Source organism: Psittacula echo (assembly GCF_963264785.1).
Source record: "Psittacula echo genome assembly, chromosome: 8".
NCBI classification, from domain to species: Eukaryota; Metazoa; Chordata; class Aves; order Psittaciformes; family Psittacidae; genus Psittacula; species Psittacula echo.
Window position 1 is genome coordinate 9,966,063 of NC_137744.1, and position 19,512 is coordinate 9,985,574.

General features: G+C 56.1%; 1 protein-coding gene across 1 annotated transcript; it reads left to right on the plus strand.

Annotated features, from left to right (window-relative positions):
* Window positions 1–455: 455 nt before the first annotated feature.
* DRP2 (dystrophin related protein 2) lies at window positions 456–16,952 on the plus strand (the record flags this gene model as incomplete). Its single annotated transcript, XM_080624801.1, has 22 exons — window positions 456–563; window positions 5,427–5,560; window positions 6,350–6,506; window positions 7,087–7,207; window positions 7,663–7,931; window positions 8,404–8,550; window positions 9,071–9,149; window positions 10,127–10,187; window positions 10,598–10,659; window positions 10,898–10,972; window positions 11,666–11,867; window positions 12,056–12,141; window positions 12,833–12,990; window positions 13,108–13,274; window positions 13,569–13,680; window positions 14,056–14,192; window positions 14,472–14,537; window positions 15,153–15,218; window positions 15,476–15,619; window positions 16,183–16,420; window positions 16,554–16,674; window positions 16,816–16,952. The coding sequence occupies 22 exons, from the start codon at window positions 456–458 to the stop codon at window positions 16,950–16,952; spliced, it is 2,847 nt and encodes a 948-aa protein (XP_080480927.1).
* Between the last annotated feature and the right edge of the window lie 2,560 nt (window positions 16,953–19,512).

Consider the following 19,512-nt stretch of genomic DNA (forward strand, 5'->3'; position numbering starts at 1 on the left):
TGTTATGTAAATGTATCTGTTCCGTCTACACATAAGTGGTTGCCCTGGATTAAAAAAGCCCCACAGTACTATAGCAGCTACTAGGAAGCAAATTGACTCTCCCAGCTGAAACCAGGACAGTGGTCATGGCAGTGAGATCTTCCCTCCTCTCTTGCATCAAACCCTGGGTATCTCCTGTAGTTCAAGAAACCCAATCCTTTTAAAGCCACAATGTGGGACTGGCTGACTCCAAATTCAATCACATCCAATTGTGCACATAAAAGAGGTGGACATTTAAAAAGACTGCAACATTAGTACAAAAGTATTAAGAAAAAGCATCCTTTAGGCTTTGTGAAGGCAGCACAAAGGGGAGGGGGTCAGCTCCATGAGGAGGTGCAAGCTGACCCTGGGACTCTAACGCTGCTTTTCAGGTGCTCGTGCCAGAGCTGTCTCCATCCCCATGAACATCGGTTCTGATGCAGCCCCTGGTGATGCAGGAATGGCCCTATGCCCTCCCACAATGTCCTGAGTGGCACGACACACAGCGGGTACAGCACAGCAGCACTGCCCATGTGCTGTCTCAGGTAAGAGCTGCATCTGGGAGCCTTCCTTACAGAGGTTGCAAGTATATGTGGAGCAAACTGGGACCTCTGTTCCTGGTGTAAGGGAAAGCTGCTAGCTCCAGGCCCCCATCTGCTTGCACTTAATGAGAGCATTGGCTCTCCTCAAGCATTTTGGCTGCCAAGCGTTTCCCAAAGTAGAGGAAGAGAGGCAACCTGCAGAGCTGCATTTCAAGCCTCCTTCAAAATGAAGAGGAAGAGGCCACTGTTCGCAGATCTTTGTTGGGTTTATTCTTTTCCTGGAAGTCTGGGAGAGCATCAGCTTCTGCTGAAAATGTAGGGTTCTCATTTCCCTGGTTGCAGAGAACAGCTTGGAAATAAGCCCCTGGCAAACGCTGTGTGCAGAGGAGGATTCTGACCTCTTTCTGGTCTAATGTCTTGAGGAATGGTGAGTGGGTGCTCACACTGTTGGTCTCCCTCCTCCTTCTGAGCCAGCCCAGGCTCCTCACCAAAGCCAGGCAGGGAGGTGGAGGTCCCCGGGTGAATGGCAGTGCAGAGTGGACGGGAAGGGGAAGGTGTGCTGTGAGTGTCTGCAGAGCTGCCCGTGCTCTGCACTGAGCAGCCACGCGCTTGTTGAGCACCTTGCTCTGGGTCACCCAGGACAGCAAGGCTGGGGAATGCTGGAGCATGGCTTCCCCTTTGCCACATGAAGCTGTTGCCCCAGGGTACCTCTCACCTGACAAGAGACTGACAGATGCAGCCAAAGTTCTCCTTGGGTGCTGGCAGTGTTGTTCCTAGGGGGAATGAGGGCCTGGCTCTGCCTCTTTTTCCTTCTTCATTGTGCTTCAAACGTGAAGAGCAAAGGCTGAGGCTGGGGCTCCTCCCTGGCTTCCATCAGCGTGGACTCATCCTGCCCCAGAGAGCCAGGGTCTGCAGGAGGGAGGCAGAGCTGTCTCTGGAGCGGCTCCAGCATGTAAGGATGAGGCTTGCAGCTGGGGCAGGCTCTTGGTAGCTGAGCCAGGGCTTATTTGCCCTGTATTGAGTAACTGCTACTGGGCCAGTGCATGGGTGGTTAATGAACAGCTCAGCAGATGAAGCAAGAAAGGAACAGGGTAGAACAAGATGAGCAAATGCCCTCCTGAGCTGCCTGAGCAGTTCAAGCCTCTAACGATGGGGTCAGAGCCCTGTGGGGTTTGCTGGGAGAGAGGAGCTGGGGCAGAACATCCTGTGAGACCCACCAGCAAAGCAGCATACAGGGAGGGTGCAGACAGCCTCAGCTCAGGTCATATCCAGCACAGGTTTCCCCCAGTCCCTGCCTGAGCCTGGCTTTGTGCTGTGTGGGCATCAGTGTGTTGGGTGCTGTGCTGCTGGCTCCTGCAATGTTAATGACAGCCTGACTCATTCAAAGGGTGTGCAGTGCCCTCCTGCTCACAGGTGAAGGTGTTGCCAGGAAGCATCCCTCTCCTCTTGTCCTTGCTTGTCCTGAGAGCTCCCTGAAGGCTGCAGAAATAGACTCACAGAATGGTTTGGGTTGGAAGGGACCTTAAGATCATCCAGTTCCAAGCCCCTGCCGTAGGCAGGGACACCTCACACTAAACCATGTCACCCAAGGCCTCATCCAACCTGGCCTTGAACACCGCCAGGGGTGGAGCATTCACAATCGCCCTGGGCAACCCATTCCAGTGCCTCACCACCTTCACAGTAAAGAATTTCTTCTTTATATCCAATCTAAATTTCCCCTGCTTCAGTTTAAACCCATCATCCCTTGTCCTATCACTACAGTCCCTAACGAAGAGTCCCTCCCCAGCATCCCTATAGCCTCCCTTCAGATACTGGAAGGCTGCTATGAGGTCTCCACGCAGCCTTCTCTTCTCCAGGCTGAACAGCCCCAACTTTCTCAGCCTGTCTCCATACAGGAGGTGCTCCAGCCCCTGATCATCCTCGTGGCCTCCTCTGGACTTGTTCCAACAGTTCCATGCCTTTTTTATGTTGAGGACACCAGAACTGCACACAATGCTCCAAGTGAGGTCTCACAAGAGCAGAGGAGAGGGGCAGGATCACCTCCTTCAACCTGCTGGTCACACTGCTGGTGATGCAGCCCAGGATAATAAGGATCCCATCCTTAGCTGAGTCCTGGCCTTGCTGGAGACTCTTTCCCCAGTCTGGGAGGTTTGGGAGAGGAGGCTGGTGCTGGTCCCAGAGGGAGAGAGGGACAGCAGCTGCCAGATGTGCAGGCAGGGAAGGAGGGGAAGAGAAGGAGAGATAGAGGGAGCTTTTGATTCCCTCCCTGTAGGTGGAGGAGAGCATGGAAACAATGCTGGGCGTCAGGACTGTGGGGGGCACAAGGAGCCAGCCCAGAGCCTTCTGGCAAAAACAAACCATTTGCACCCAGTCCAGGCGGGCAGAAACATCTGTGCTGGCACCCAGTGCTGGGCTGGGGCACGTGGGGGGCAAGGAGGGCATCTTCAGTTTCTTGGGTCTCAAGAACGTGACTATTTCTCTTCCAGGCAGCCACAGCTCGCTGGGGACTGTTCCCTGGGTAAATCTCTTCTCTGTCAAACACCCCATCTGCCCTGCTGTGCTCCAGCACCTGAGGGCAAGGTCTCTGCTTGTCACCCCATCCCTGCCCCACCACCACCTTTGCCATGCCCTTGCAGGGATGGTTTTCCCCTAGTTCCCGGAGCACCCCACCTGTACAGGGCCAGCTTCCTGCACGGGGCTGTCCCACGCTGGGATGCCCTGCAGACCTCTGCCCCCTTCGTGCCTCGCAGGCAGCCACGGTGGCAGCAGCGGGGTTAAGGCAGGTTGGAGGCTGCCGGAATGCCACCAGACAAAGCTGGGATTGAGGCTGGCTGCGAGGCGCTGCCGCCCCCCTCCGCATTCCTGGGGGGTCAGTGCTCGGGCTGCTCTGCTGAGCACACGGTGCCCGTCTCCTTCCCCGCCGGGTGCTGCCTGGCAGCACCCGGAGGGGTGGGAGGCGATGCCCGCTCTCCCAAGGGAGCTGAGCGGCCCTGCGGCGGATCCGAGGCTGAGCACAGGTAGATGCGCCTGGAATCGCGTTCAAGGGTGGAGCGGGAATGCGGCTCCCGGGGCTCTGGGGAAGGGATGCTTCAGGGATGCTCGGAGGGAAAGCACTGCTTTTCCCCTCTGCTCGCTTGCAGGGGCTTTGTCCTAGAGGAGCAGATGCTTGGCCACCGCCACTGGCTCATTTACTGGGCATACTCATTTACTACAACATGAGTTGTAGGCTTGGTGGGCTTTTAACTTCCTAAATGAGGCTGGGAGGGCTGTGTTGTTTGCTGAGCTCTGCACTTGCACCCAGGTAGAGCCGATCCCTCCTTTGGTTTCCCCTGGGATAGAGGGAAGGGCTGGCATGTTCACTGGCAGTGCTGTGAGGATAACCTGCTTTCACGGTCAGGAGGATGTGCCCATGCACAGTATTGATTTTCCTATGTGCAAGCAGCAGTATTAGCTGGAGCAGTTCATTATTCACGGCCCCAAGATTCCTGTGAACTCTGTGGTCCCAGAGTGGCAGGATGGCGAGGCAGAGAACAGGCTGGTGTTGGGTGGTTTGACAAGAAACAAACTTAGAACCAGCCTTGGGGACCATTTGGTTTCTCTCTCAGAACTATTGTGGAGGGGGCATTGGTTTAGCTGTGAGGATAAGTTCCTTGACTGGTGATTTTGTCCTGTTTATTGTTCTCCTTGGCTTAGCTGGATTTGTCCCCTTGTCATCTCTGGGAGCCCTTGGACAGGACAAGTATCTGTACATTTCCCTTGGAAGAGCTGCTGCTCTTCCCCAGCGGCAGATGCCCTTCCCTTGGCAAAGGGGTGCCTGTTGTATACGCTGTTTAGAAAGTGCTAATGCAGTTAATTATGGTTGATTAATCACCTGGGGATAATTATCACAAATGAGCTCTAGTATCAAAGTAGCATTAGATCGAAATGCTGCCATTTCCCTAACAAAGCACATCAACGTCTCACTTGTGGAGATGAGACCTGTGCTTTGCACAACTAGTGCTTTTGGAGAAGAAATCCCCCCTCACTCACTGAGTCCTTGTGAGATGCTGCTTGTCCTGCTGGTGTGTGGTGCTGTTGCCAGCAAGCACAATGATGTCTTCATTGGCATCATGAGCAGGAGCATGATAGAGTGCTAAGGGCTTGGGGAAGATTTCTGCCTCATCCCCTGAGGATTTGCTCTCCAGGGATCAGAACCCAGTTTTCCAGGCTGACTGATGAGCTTCCATTGTGCTGCTGGGTTAGGGTTTGATGTTATCTGCTCAGAGCATCCTTCTCACCACTGCCCGTTCTGGAGAGCTGCAAGGGAGAAGCAGCATCTGTGGAGGAACAGCAGCATCTGAGATCTCCTGTGCAGGCAGGGAATATCCTTGTGCTTCTGTAGAGGAGCAGGTGGCAGCTCCCAGTACTGGAGATAGCACAGAAGAGGTTGGCAGGTCCCCTTGGTCCTAGGAACAACAGGACCTACGGTGCTTTCCTTTTCTCAAAGGCGCAGCAGTCTGTATGGCATGGAAAGAAATTACTGTTAGCCCTGCAGGGACTGTGACACACAAGGGGCAGCTCTGATTTAATCCCTAGCAGTGAGATAAGTTCATTGCTGGATAAGTGATGAGCAGAGATCCTGCAGAACAGACATGTACGCTGAGCCCTTCCTTCAGCCTTTGCTCTTGGTGCTGCTGGAGCTGGCACTGCATCCTTCTTCCACCAGCTTCCCTGAAGCTGCTCATAGACCCCTTTGGAAGCAGGGCAGCCCCTTGCAGGTTGAAAAGCCAGGCAGGGTCAGGAATGAGCAGGGTAGGTGTCCCTTGGCAAGTGCCATAAGCATAGACCAGCACTCTCTGGATGCAGCCTGGTTCTGTTTCTGCCCAGGTTGAAGCCTCACAGGATGGTGCAGGACCCTCGTGTGTAACCCCCTGGGCTGTGAGCGGTGCTGCAGGGCCCCGGGCCCCTCTGGAGATGAATCTTTGCTGGAACGAGATCAAGAAGAAATCCCACAGCCTGCGGTAAGAGTTCCTGCCCGGAGCAAAGCCCAGGGCTGGGCTGGCCTTGCAGCACTGCCTGCTGCAGGCGCTTGGCAGGAGGGCTTGAACCTGTTTGCTTGATGAGCCACATGAGTTCAGTGACCTTGGCTTGATTTCCCCTCTTGTCCACAGACCCCTGGGTCTTTCTCCTTGTGCTGAAAAGTATCCCTCCATTTCCACCCGTCCCATCCTCTTCTCCCTCCCCTCCTTCACTCCTGCTCTTGCTTTCCTCTGCTTTCTACATCTTCTGCCACTGTTGTCTTGTCTCTTTCTGCCCCATTGCCTTGCTGCCACCTCCACTGCACTTGTCCCTTTGCTGGGAGCCATCTCCACTGCACAGGGGGAACGTGCCTTCCAGACCATCAGAGGGTGCAGCTCCAGAGCCAGCACAACGCAGTCTTTAACTGGGGCATGTTAATTGTCTCCTGCCTCAGTGCAAAGCTCCTGGCAGCTGCCCAGTCATGTAAATGCTGAGCAAAGCCCCCTGTGCTAGAGCACAGCCCCGACCCACAGGCAAATGCAGTCGCTCTGTCCCTTGCTCTGGAATCCAGGGAATAGCCTTAGAGTTTCCTCCCCCAATGCCTCCGTGCTTCACCCTACCTGGTGGTGCAGTGCCTGTGCTCACTGAGGGTCATGCACAGCCCATGCCAGTCCCTGGTGGGGTTGTGTGTGTCCTGAGATCACCCCAGCTGCGGTGCTGTGCCTCCCTAGGGAGCCTGCTCCTTTCCTGTCCATCTGACCGCTGTCCTGCTGTCCTTGCTCTCCTGCCAGGGCTCGGCTGGAGGCCTTTTCCGACCACAGTGGGAAGCTGCAGGTGCCTCTCCAGGAGATCATAGACTGGTTGGGGCAGAAGGATGAGGAGCTCTCGGCACAGCTGCCCCTGCGGGGGGACGTTGTCCTGGTGCAGCAGGAGAAGGAGACACATGCGGTACGTGCCCTCACGCCTCCCCTAACACCAGTCACAGCTGTGGGGAGCTGCAGGTCCCATGGCACTGGGACCCCCTCCTTTTGTCACTGCCAGTGCCCACAGCCCTGAGTCCACGAGGCTGAGGAGAGAGCATCCTAAAGCAGTTTGTCTCTGAAGCCATCTGCCCCTGGCAGATGTGCTGCTTGGGCACATCCTGCTGGTCCCCCCCTTGCTCCTGCAGCAGCTGAACTGCTGCTGGGATGAATGTTTGCGTGACCATGCTCTTGCTGCATAAGGAGAGTCTCCAAGCAGTGCCTATGAAAGCATCATCAATAAAGCATTTCATTTTGCATAGCCCTGGCTCAACAAACCCTCCTGAGCTCACTGTTCTGCCGCCCCACTCCAGCAAAGCTGCAGTGCAGACATCTGCAGGAGCCACCTTCTTGCAGGTGGTCATTCCTTCCCCAGACTGCAGAAATACTCTCTGTTAACTCCTCTGTGTGTCTCCAGTGAGGTTTGGGCTCTGGAGGGAATAAATCACTGCAGCACTTGGCTGCCCGTTCTCCAGCTGAGCTTGCTGTCTCTGTGCTCTGCTCCCCAGGCTTTCATGGAAGAAGTGAAGTCTCGGGGACCATACATTTACTCTGTCCTGGAGTCAGCACAGGCTTTTCTTTCCCAGCATCCATTCGAGGAATTAGAAGAACCAACTTCAGAAAGCAAAGGTCTGTGGAGGGCTCCTTTCCTTGTTCTCCTATAGAGCAGCTCCTCCTGGGTTGGACTGAAGAGGATGGAGTGGAAGTGGCAAGTGGTTGGTGTGGCACAAAGCGGCACATCAGTGCTCTGCCTCATGCCATCATGCACCAGGCTGTTCCCAGCCCTCTGGCCAAAGGGCAGGCTGGCAGAGGGAAATGCTTCTGTCCTAGACAAAGGCAGAGGCTGTTGAGGGAGCCCATAATTGATACATCTCATTGGGCAGTATCAGATACGCTCTGGGGTAGGATTTTGAGGAGCTGGTGCAGAGATGTATCCTATTATCACTTGGTTTCCCTCCCTCTTTCCAGTTTTCCTTGGGTATATTTAATCTTCTTTTCCCTTGCCCTCCCTCCATCTCTTGCCCACTCTCCTTTGGGCTGAGCTCTCATTTTCTCTCTGTTCCCCTTCTGCTTTCCCTTCACAGATGTGTCTCCCCGGCACCGGATACAGAACATCAGCCGCTTTGTCTGGAAGCAGGCGAATGTGGCCAGCGAGCTGTGGGAGAAGCTCACAGCGCGCTGCGTGGACCAGCACCGACACATCGAACGGACACTGGAGCAGCTCCTGGAGATTAAAGGGGCCATGGAGGAGCTCAGCACTACACTGGACCAGGCTGAAAGCGTGCACGAAACCTGGGAACCCATTGGGGACCTCTTCATTGACTCCTTGCCAGAGCACATCCAGTCAACCAAGGTACTTCTGGCTCTGAGAAGGCTCCAGCCTTCACCGCAGAGGTGATGAGATGCTGCTTCCCAGGAGGGCAGCATTGCCTTTCCTGACTGCTCAGCCCAATGCAGCCTCATTACTTGGGGTCTCAGGGGACAGGTCCTCTCTTTGTGAGGATGGATTTGTCTCACAATATCCAAGCAATTGGCTGTGCTGAGCACCTTGTCGCAGCACAGGCCTTACACAGTACAGTGGCTCAGCATAGGTGAGCTATTGCTCATATTCCACTTCTCAGTCAATGTGCGTGATCTCCAGCCAGGCTGGGGTTTGGTTTGGTTTTCCTTTGCTAAGGTGCCCAGTAGAGGGTCAGTCAGCAGTGTCCTGGCCACTCACCCATCCTAGCTTGTACACAGGAGTCAGATCCAAGTCCTGATTGCTCTCTTGCTTCTTTCCCTTCTTGCCCTGCTCTGTGCCTGTTGCCCTGGGCACGGGGCTCCAGCTGTTCAAAGAGGAGCTGTCCCCCATGAAGGATGGGGTGAAAGTGGTCAATGATCTTGCACACCAGCTTGCCATCTCAGATGTCCACCTATCCATGGAGAACTCCCGCACCCTGGAGCAGATCAACACGCGCTGGAAGCAGCTGCAGGTGGGAAGGAGTCAGGCCCAAGCACTGCAAATAAACCACAGGTGGGAGGATGCTGGGGAAGGGCTGCTGCTGCTGAGCTTCAGGGATGATAAGTAAGGCTTGGCATAGCAGGGATGGCGTAGCTGGTGTTGCCGGAAAGAGAGCATCAGTTCGGTGTGAGGAAAAGTGCTGGAAAATTTATAGAGGTCTTGAGCAGGAAAAGGAAATAGGAGGAACAGGGATGCTCTCTGAGGAGAATCAGGATCTGATGGGGATGAGTCAGCCCCAACTGTGGCTGCTTTGCTATCTGTCAAGATATGGGTACAGGTGAGCTGGAGATGTGGCCTGTGCTGCCCCAGTCTGTGGGAGGAGGTGTAGAGGGCTGAGCAGACTGGGGAATGCAGATACCAAATGCAGGCGAGGAAGGAAGAGGACCTGCGCGCTGGGGCATGTCTGAGCCCATCCACAAGCTTTCCCGAATGGGGCTTCAATCTGGAATGCACAATGGGCTGCCACTGAGCTCTTCTGTCCCATCCTCCAGGCCTCCATAAATGAACGCCTGAAGCAGCTCCAAGATGCCCACCGGGACTTCGGACCAGGCTCCCAGCACTTCCTCTCCTGTACGTGAGTGGGTCCTCCTGGCTTCCCACCTTGAGGCTGCCGCTGCAGGGTGGCTCAGCATGGGCTGTGGCACACGAGAATGGGGTGCAGAGCCCTGTTGCTGAGTCCAGAGCTGCACACACAGCTGGAAAAGGGCTCAGTGCCTGTTGCACAGGAGCCAGAGCAGGAAGCATCTCCCAGAGTTAGTGTTGTGCAGCCTCACCTTGTGGGACCAAGGGTGAGACATGAGTGTGGCTGCCCTTCAGAATGCAGCTCCCAGATGATGCTGTTCCCACAGGTCTGAGCTGCTGGTGGCTCTCAGATGTGCAAAGGATGGGTAGCAGGTTGTGGAGTCCACCCTTGGAAATACTGAGCCCTGCAGGGTCTCCCGGTATCAGTGGGGTTTGTTGGCCTGTGTTTGTATGCAGATCATGTCTTCCTATCTGAAAGTAAGAACAACTTTCCCAGTTGCTGGAATTGATAAGCTGCCTGTGACAAGGGAAAATAGCTGAGGGTGATAAAAGGGCTTTCATCCTCTAGATAACAAACATAGGGTGGCAGGCAACTGGTATGGGATGAGTTCTCATCTTCCTGAGATACTGCGGCTGACACACATAGCATGAGTAACGGGAACAGCAGATGCTGTGGGTGCCCAAGCCTGGCCATAACAGGCAGTGCTGCGTGTGTGCCCAAATCCCACCAGTGATCATAGCATTGCCTTGGGTACTGTCAAAAGCATCATGAAGTGTCTCTTTCTGAGCTCAGCCAGACTCAGAGCCCATCTCAAGAGGGACAAGGTGCCTCTAACAAGACCAGCAGTCTTGTGTCTCTTATAGGTAGCATCTTCTCCAGCACCCCCAGTTGGTGATTTGGGAAGGCAGAGCCTCTTCAGAGGCACCCACCTGCTGACAAGGTCCTGCTGGGCTTTCATCAGAAACAGCTTCAGCCTAAAGGAGCATTTGGTGTTGGTCTGAGATCCGTGTCTCTCTCCTTGCAGCCTCTGTGCAGGTCCCCTGGGAGCGAGCCATTTCCCCCAACAAAGTGCCATACTACATCAAGTGAGTGTGCTCCCAGCCAGCGGTTTGCTCTGATCCAGTGGGAATAGCAACTGGGGACCAATGAGGACAGGAGGGCAGCGAGCAGACTGCTCTGAGCACTGACCTGCAGTGAAGTGTGTTGCCCCCAGCCTGGCAGAACCAGGCCTTCCCTGCCTGCAGAGGTGCCCCAGAGGAGGGGGAACAATGGCTGGAAGGAGTGGGGGGCTGGCAGCAAGTGGGGGCATCCTCCTGTGGGCATCCTGCGTGCTGCTGTGGCTGGAGAGCGCTCAGTGTGGTGCAGCAGCCCCAGCATCTGCAGGCATTGGGGGGACTCAGTCCTGGGGCTGGCTGGGTCCCTTTAGCAATCTACTTAATTAAGCAGCTGCTTAATTCCTGGTTTGACTTTCGGCTTCCTTCTATTTCCCTTCCAGCCACCAGGCCCAGACAACGTGCTGGGACCACCCAAAAATGACGGAGCTGTACCAGACGCTGGGTAAGGAGCCTGCCACAAAGCCGTTCACTGTGGGGTGCTATGAGAGATCCCCCCAGCCCTCTGTGGCGCAAGGACCCCTAAAGTGAAGGGGAGCAACCCCCTGCCAGGCTCAGCCTCTCCTTCTCCCACACTCTGCTTCTGCTGGTGGGGCTGGTGCCTGGGACCTGCAGCTGCTGCTCATTGCCCTGGAGGTGAGGATGTGGAGCTGCAGTTTCATTCTTTTCCTGTGTTATTGCAGCGGATTTGAACAACATCAAGTTCTCAGCGTATCGGACGGCTATGAAACTGCGACGGGTACAAAAAGCCTTGAGATGTGAGTGCTGGAAGTATTTTTCTCCTGCTGAGTTTCACTCGATAAAGGCATTAAACTACACAAGCTTTTAACAGCACATCAAAGGCAGGAGCCCACCGGGGACAGGTAGCTGAGGCGAGAAGCGCTAGGAAGATGAGCCCGTGGCTGGAAAGCTGAGCAAATCCATTGTGCCAGTGCCTTTCTTTGCAGGTTTAGGGTGGAAATGCCTCAAGGACAGGTGTTAGTCAAAGGTATTTGAGAACAAAGTGGTCCAGCTCCGAGTTACAAAGCTGTGGGATCAGGCAGGGGCTCACGCGGGAGCTCTGGGAGAAGCCGTGGATGTAACTGAGAGCAGAAACCAACCTTGCTGGCAGGGGCAGGGAGAGCTCCATTAGTTAAATAGGAGGAAGGGAACCAGTAAACCTCACTTATGCTGGTAGAACTCCAGTTAAAAGGTGTCCCAGCCCCTGGCAAGGGGCTGGAGCTGGATGAGCTTTAAGGTCCTTTCCAAACCCTTCTGTGATTCTATGTGGGTATTTTGGGAAGGGTTTATGGGTAAGAGCAATTCTGGAGCTGCGCCCATCCTGCCAGCATCTCCCCCACCACAGTGGGTCTTACACTGCTCAGGACACGGCTGCCTCTCCCTCTTCTTGCTTCTCACCTCTCTTGTTTCCCTCTCTGTCTCTGATCCTGCTGCCCATGCTTTCTGCACAGTGGATATGGTGACCCTGGCCACAGCCTTGGAAATCTTCAATGAGCACGACCTGCAGCCCAGCGACCGAGCGATGGATGTGGTGGAGGTCATCCACTGCCTGACCGCCCTCTATGAGAGGCTGGAGGAGGAGCGGGGCATCCTGGTCAACGTGCCGCTCTGTGTGGACATGAGCCTCAACTGGCTGCTGAATGTCTTTGACAGGTACCGCTCTGCATCCCCCTGTGCTGTGGGGCTGCCGTGCTCGGAAGGAAACCCCCGTGCTGTTCTTCCAGCTGGCAGTGCTGCAGGATGGCCCTTGCCACCGGCGAGGTGCATGCTTGCCTTGCTGACCCCCTGCATCCAAACACCTCCAGAACAGCAGCAAACCTGTGCAATGTCTCGCCTTGCAGTGGCCGCAGCGGGAAGATGAGGGCTCTCTCCTTCAAGACGGGCATTGCATGTCTGTGCGGGACAGAGGTCAAGGAGAAGTTCCAGTGTGAGTCCCTGCCTGTCTCCCCCAGGGTCTGGTGTGCAGTAACCTGGGGAAAGCAGGGGTGCTTTGGTTTCCTAGCTTAGCACTTCTTTGCCTGTAAAGAGCAGAGGAACAGCTATCCTGCAGTGACTAATATGCTTGCATCACCACCTTTGTCTCCCTTCCTCCTATGCCACCTAAATCAGAAGGCATTTTTGCACGCTAGCTGGTGCTATGGTGATCTTGCTTGCATAGCACTATAAGGAACAGTGCAGAGAAGGCAAACAGGCAACACTCATCCAGTGCTTCCCAGAAGGAATACACCTGGGGCTGCACAGTTGGAGTTTCAACCAAGGAAGCCCCTTTGCTCACTGCATTTTAACCATGGTACTTTCTGCCATGGGATACTACAGAGGGGTTAGCACAGGAAGCAACAAGGGGTTAAATAAAGGGGTTGGGCAGCTTCACAGAGGACAGGCCAGCTGTGGCTCTTAAAGAAGTGATGTATGTAATCTGAAGAAGACTCTAAGCTCCTGGTTATTGGGAGGTGGAAGGATACTGGTAAAGGTTATTTAACCATAGATCAGATTCTGTCTCTTATGTGAGCTCCCTGGTCTAATCCACGCTTCCCTCCCTGTGCCTGCATCGTGCCCATTGTGTTAGGCATCACCCATGTGTCTAACGGGGCTCTGTGTGTGTGTGTGTCCTGCGGCAGATCTCTTCAGCCAAGTGGCCAACGCCGGGGGCCTGTGTGACCAGCGGCACCTCGGTGTCCTGCTGCATGAGGCCATCCAGGTCCCGCGCCAGCTGGGGGAAGTGGCGGCGTTCGGAGGCAGCAACGTGGAGCCCAGCATCCGCAGCTGCTTCCGCTTCGTGAGTAGGGTGATGCGGCCGGGATGTCCCCTCTGCAGCAGCTGTGCTGGGGACCAGCTCCAGATGTGGCAAGGAGCTCACACCCCATCACAGCAGCCCCTTCCTCTCCCGTCCCAGAGCAACGGGAAGCCCGCCATCGAGGTATCCCAGTTCCTGGAGTGGGCCAACCTGGAGCCGCAGTCCATGGTGTGGCTGGCGGTGCTCCATCGGGTCACCATGGCTGAGCAGGTGAAGCACCAGACCAAGTGCTCAGTCTGCCGGCAGTGCCCCATCAAAGGCTTCAGGTAGGGGTTGTGATACCTCGGCCCCCAAGGGAAGCGCGTGGTGTCCTGCAGGATGGAGCTGAATTTGTTCTGTGCTTTTTTTCTGGGGGGGACCTATCGCTCTGCAGCAGCAGTGCTTCAGGCAGGGTGCCAGCAGAGGGGAGGGAGCAGGATGCTTTTCTGGGCACTTCAGCCATCAGTACTGTGGGTTTAGTGGGGCGCAAGAGCAAAACAAACCACCTCTGTCCCCTGCTGATCCAAAATGAGGGGGTTTTGCTGCCTCCCTGCCTCCCTATGGCCTCTTGATCTCCCCAGGTATCGGAGCCTGAAGCAGTTCAATGTGGATATCTGCCAGACTTGCTTCCTCACTGGACGAGCCAGCAAGGGCAACAAGCTGCACTACCCCATCATGGAGTACTACACCCCGGTATGGAGCTGGGCTGGGCTGGTCTTGGCTCAGAGCAGGTCCCTGTTGACAGCAGCAGCCTTGTGATGTTGAGGCTGGTGCAGCCTCAGAAGTGGATCCCTTTGTATGTTTCTGCTCCCCTCTACATGCTGAAGGCTGCCTGTGGCTCTGCTGTTCTGGGGCTCCTGGTGAGCAGGGTTGGCACCCAGCAATGCCCGGCTTGGCTTGTGCCAGGCCCAGTGACAGGCTGAGAGAACTGAAATGTGCCCTCCTTGCTTCCTCGGTTGTGTCTGCCTCTTCCTCCATGGAGCTCATGCGCAGCCTGAAGGGACTTTTCCCTGCTGTGGTCCCCACTTTTCGTTCAGCAGCACCTTGGCAATGTCTGTGTCTCTGCAGACCACATCCAGTGAGAACATGAGAGACTTCGCCACAACGCTGAAGAACAAGTTTCGGTCCAAGCAGTACTTCAGCAAACACCCGCAGAGAGGTTACCTGCCTGTCCAGTCCGTCCTTGAGGCTGACTTCTCCGAGACGTGAGTTGGCTGCGCCCCGGGCTGTGTCTCTTGATCCTATCTGATATGTGGGCTCTGCAGATGGAAGAAGCATCTCAGCTGCAAGACAGGGCTCCTATGGGAGGGTTGGAGCAGGAACTTGCTCTGAGGGTGATACAGCACCTAGCTGTTGGCAGAGCAGAGATTTCAGTCTCCCTCTCCAGCATCTCCCTGGCTCTTCTCAGTCCAGGGCAGCTCCTCCAAGGCTTAGCTCTGCGGGAGGGCTGCCAAGCCTTGCTGATCAGTGTGCCTCTCTTCCAGACCAGCCTCCTCCCCGATGCTGCCGCACGCTGATACCCACTCCCGGATCGAGCACTTTGCCAGCAGGTATCACCATGGGCACTGATGCCATGCCAGGCCATGGACTGTGGCCCTGATGGGTGCGGAGAGGTTTCAGGGCACATGGACAGTGAGCTCCTGCTGCCTGCAGCCCCCTCTGTGCTTCCCAGCACATGGGGTTGGCTGCAGTGTGATGGGAAGAGTCAGCTCCATGGCCAGGCAGACCTGCCCACACCACTTTGCTCCTGCCTGGGATGCGGCTGGTGCCACACAAACTGGCAGCAAACACCATGCATTTGACAGCAGATGTCTTAGTGTTGAAGCAGCCGCCATGCACCCTCCTGCTCTTTTCTCAGTATGAGCTACTGGATGGGTTCCTCAGCACTTTGCTCTGCCCATGCGCTCCCCAGTGTTGCTGCCTTGTGGTCTGTAACCCCTCTGCCCTCAGAACAGGTCCAGGCAGAGTGTGGGGACCTGAGGAGCACAGGGAGCCTGCAGCTCGTGTAGCTCAGGGCACACTTCCACACCTCTGGTTATGCGAGAGGATGCTGAGCTGGCTGCATGGCACAGAGGGGTCTGGCAGGGGCTGCTGTAAGTAGGGTGCATTAAGCAGACATTCAAGGTGTCTCTCACCACATCCGAATCCATTTCTCTTTCCTCCAGGCTTGCAGAGATGGAAAGCCAGAATTGTTCCTTCTTCAGTGACAGCCTGTCCCCTGACGATAGCCTGTGAGTTCTGCCTCCTTTCCCTCCTGTTGAATCAGGGCTCCTGTAGCTCCATCCCTGCCTAGCCAGGGCACAGAGGTGCTTTCCTGCCCAGCTCCTAAGAGCCTGAGGTCCTTGGCTACCACAGGGCCACTTGTGACAGCAGCCACAACAAGCTCCCATATGAACCCACCTCCCTCTAGGCTCTCCTTCCCCACAAACACACAAATCCTATGGGACTGATGTTTCTCACTAAGGTGTTTCTCCCTCTGCTGCAACAGGGACGAGGACCAGTACCTGCTGCGCCATTCCAGCCCCATCACTGACAGAGAGCCCGGGGGCAGCCAGCCCGTACCGGGAAGACTCAACATGGATGACAAGGGAGAGCTGGAGCGAATCCTGGCCCACTTAGAGGATGAGAACAGGTAGGGGCATGGACAACTCTGAAAGGAGGGGTTGTAGCCGAAGGGAAAGGGGCTGGAGAAGCCTGGCAGAGCTCAGAGTGGAGCTGGAGATAGCTACTGGGGCTGGAGGAGGTATTGGAGGAGCTGGGTGAGCTGGTTTGGAGCCCTAAAACCTTCACTGGAGCACTCAGGGTGTGCTCTCTGAGGGAGGCAGAAGACCCAAAATGTTCCTGCCCCATGCCCAGAACCTGTTCCCCTCCTGAACCCCAAAGTGGCTGATGTGAGCTCAGGGCACTGCTGTCTTCCCCTGAGCCCCTCACAAACAGTGGTGGTGCTGCTCTGGATCACTTGTGGGGAGGCTCTAGGCAGGGCAGATCGACTCAGGAGGAGGTGATGCTTTCCCTTGCTCTCAGCCTCTTAGGAAGCAGTTGCGTGGCTCTTTGTAAGCGGGGCAGAGCTGCAGGAAGGGTTACCCTGTGGTGCAGGGACAGGGTCCAGGAGCATGCTGGTCCTCAAGCTTCACAGCAAAGGCTCCAGGGGTGCCTTATCTCTGAGTGGTGATGCTGACGCAGGCTATCCCGCAGGATTCTCCAGGGAGAGCTGAGACGTTTGAAGTGGCAGCACGATGAGGCGGTGGAGTCTCCAACCTTGGCTACAAGCTCCCCTGAATCCATGCAAGACCCATGTAACGATGAGCTCCTGGCGGAAGCACGAATCCTCCGGCAGCACAAGAGCCGCCTGGAGACCCGCATGCAGATCCTGGAGGACCACAACAAGCAGCTGGAGTCCCAGCTGCACCGGCTGAGGGAGCTGCTGCTGCAGGTACTCTCAGAGCAAGGATGCAGGGAAGCCCATCCTTGGGGTGGGCTTTGCCATAACGGAGCTGGCAGAAAGGGATGGTCGGAACTGGGGGAGGACAAGGACTGAGTTGTGACAATTCCCCTTCTCTTGCCAGCCTCCAGCAGAGTCAGAGGGCAACGGTTCAGCAGCCTCCTCCTTGGCTTCATCTCCACATCAGTCTGAAGGCAGCCAGGTGAAGGAGAGAGAGCACAACACCCCTGACACTGAAACTGCAGGTGAGGGTTGGGGCTGAGCTGAGCTCCCCCTTGGTTCAATGCCGCGGGAAGCTGCCTGGGCCCTGCCATCCTGCAGGAATGCTGGCCAGAGAGGTGGATGCCCATGGCGCTGCTCACCCCCTGCCCTCTTCCCTGCTGCAGATGAGGTGGAAGCCAAAACCCAAGAGGTCAGCGTATGCCTGGAAGACATCATGGAGAAGCTGCGCAGCGCCTTCCCCAACTCTCGAGGTACCCGAGTGAAATCCCCCTCTCTGGCCTCTTACTGCTCCCTCAGATGAGGTTTTCCTACGGAGCCCTGTCCCGATCCCAGCTTCTCTGTGATGGCCGGGCCCCTGCAGCGCCTGCAGCCAAGAGCTCTGCTGCCACAGTGCTGCTGGGACTGGTGTGTGGCCTGGGCACAGAGAGGATGAGGAGGAGGTTTTATACCCACAAGGAGATGCTGCCAAGAGTACGGACCAAATAGACCCTCTCAGTAAGCCACAAAGCAGCCTCTGCCCTGCTGTGGACCCTGCACCCTGCAGGGCTCCCCATGGCAGAGATGGACAGACCTGCCAGCATAGAGTCTACAGTGACCACCTTGAGCCACCTCTTTGCTCCATCCCTGCCCAGACCCCTCTCCAGGACACATCATTACTGGGCGAGACGGAAGCAATGGTGCGAGCTCCCCTCGCTGCTCATGGACATCTCTGCACAGCAGGGATGGGGACTGGGGGATACGCGTGGATGGCACTTAACCTGCCCAGTGGGTTTTGGTGTTGGTTTTACTGCTGTCCCTCTGTGCTCCAACCCAGGAGCAGCACTTGGTCCTGGGCCTAAGCTGCCCATGCTTGCACTGAGGGAGGTGTTGCTTGGTGCCAGCACTAACACACACAGGGGGGAGCTTTCCTCTCTGCTGGCCTGCTTTCTGCCATCCCTGAACCTGATCCTCCTTGGCTCTGCAGCAGCTCAGTTCTAACCAGGTGGCTCCAGGTCTTGGTGTCCTGACCTCTGTGTTTCTTTTCCAGGTATGACCTCCCTTATCTAACACCTCCTGCGAGCCAGAGGCTATTCCTAACCAGCTACCTGGCTGCTTTCCTCCCCTTCCCCTCCCTGCCACGCTCCTTGTGCTGCAGCAGACCTCGCACAGACTCTCTTATGAGCCGGTTGTGCAGGACACTTGCCAGTCCCAGAAGATCTCAGGGGAACACAGGCCAGGCAGGAGTGGGACTGTGGGCTCCCAGGAGGCTGGCTTGGTCACAGCCACAGTGCCCAGGCCTGGGTGGAAAAGGTCAGAAGGAAGAGCTGAAGCAGCAGAAGCTGCCTGTCTCCCCTGGCACTTGTAGGCTGCTGCCTTTCCCCGCAGCCCTCAGGGGATGCAGAGCTCAGCATCCCACTGCTCTTCAGCTCTGCTCCAGGTTTATGGGCACCAAAACATTCCTGGAGGCACCCAGGTTTTACAAGAGCTCTCTCTAACAGCATCCAGCTGCCAGCCTTATGGATTGAACTCTCTCTGCCAGCCAGGGCTCTGCAGCCAGCCAGGCACATGCAGCCTGGTGGGGAGAGGCTGGGGGATTTATGGAGAAGGGATGAGTCCATGTGAGAGCTTCAGCCCAGCTAGTAGCCTTATCTTGAGATGGTCTTTATAACAGAGCCTTATCATCTAATTTGCATATATTTCTGTATGTTATATATATATATATTCTGTACTTAAATACTCTCATGGACTCACTCCATTAAATTCTAATACTGTAAGTGCAGCTGCCCTTCACTTTCAGTCCAGCCCAGCCTCTGCTCCTGCAGGGACCAGCACCTTCCCTGTTGCTGATGCTGCCTTGGAGCAGGGCTGCTGTGAGGGGAGCTCAGTGGAGGGCTGGACCAGCATCAGGTACCCAGTCCTGCCTAGTTTGCTGGGGAGCTGTGGCACAGAGAGCGTGTCCTACCCGGACCTGGCTCCATCCCTGGGAAGCCTTGGCTCCTGCAGCCAGCAGTGCTTCAGGAAGGGACTTCTCCAACCATAGCTCCAGCCCTGGGGCCTGTGATGAGGAGCAGTGCAGGCAGGCAGCAGGACAGGCAGGGCATTTCCTTGCCACCCCAAAGCAGCTGCCCTGCTGCTGTCCTTCAGTTTGAGCTGGGCCAAGGGTCTGGAGGCACTCAGAAGCAGGCAGCAGGGGAGGAGACTGCTCTGCAATGGGCAGCAGCGCAGTGGTGCTGCTGGTCCCAAAGGCTCCCTCAGTCTGGCTGTCTCTTGCTGTGTTATGTCGAGGAAGAGGTAGAGTCAGGTGCTGTGGGGTGCCCAGAGTGGGGCTGAGATGGCCCTGGTGCTCTGGGGACACAGCGATGAGATGCCTGAGCCCTTGGGACGGGGCAGAGCAAGGCAGGTGCTGGTGTGAAGCATCCTGCACAAAGCAGGGCTTGCTGCGAGGGCGGGGACAGGGCTGTTGTAGCGGACTGGGGTGGGATGTGGTGTGATCTGTTTGGGAGATTTGGACCAAGGCAGAGCTGGCAGAGGTGTGAGCGGTGCCCACAGTGGGGATTGGGCAGTGTGAGCCCCATGGCCCGGTTTTTGAGGTGTTGTGCTGCAGTGTCCACTGGCAGCAGTGCGAGTTACTGTCCCTGCTGTCCCCTTTCACATGCAGGCAGGCAGCAGCCATGCAGTAGTGGTGGCATTGATGTTAGGCTGGTTGTAAGCATGCTGTGTGTTTGGCTGCTGTGAAGGACCATATTCCAGTCCGTGAGACCTGGCTGGATTTCCTGTTATCCCAATGGCAGGACTGAGGGATAAGGGGAGGAGAGAGGTTTTGGCCTGAGGGTGAGGTTGGGAGTACCCAGCCAGAGGGGAGCTGAAGGAAGGAAAAGGCA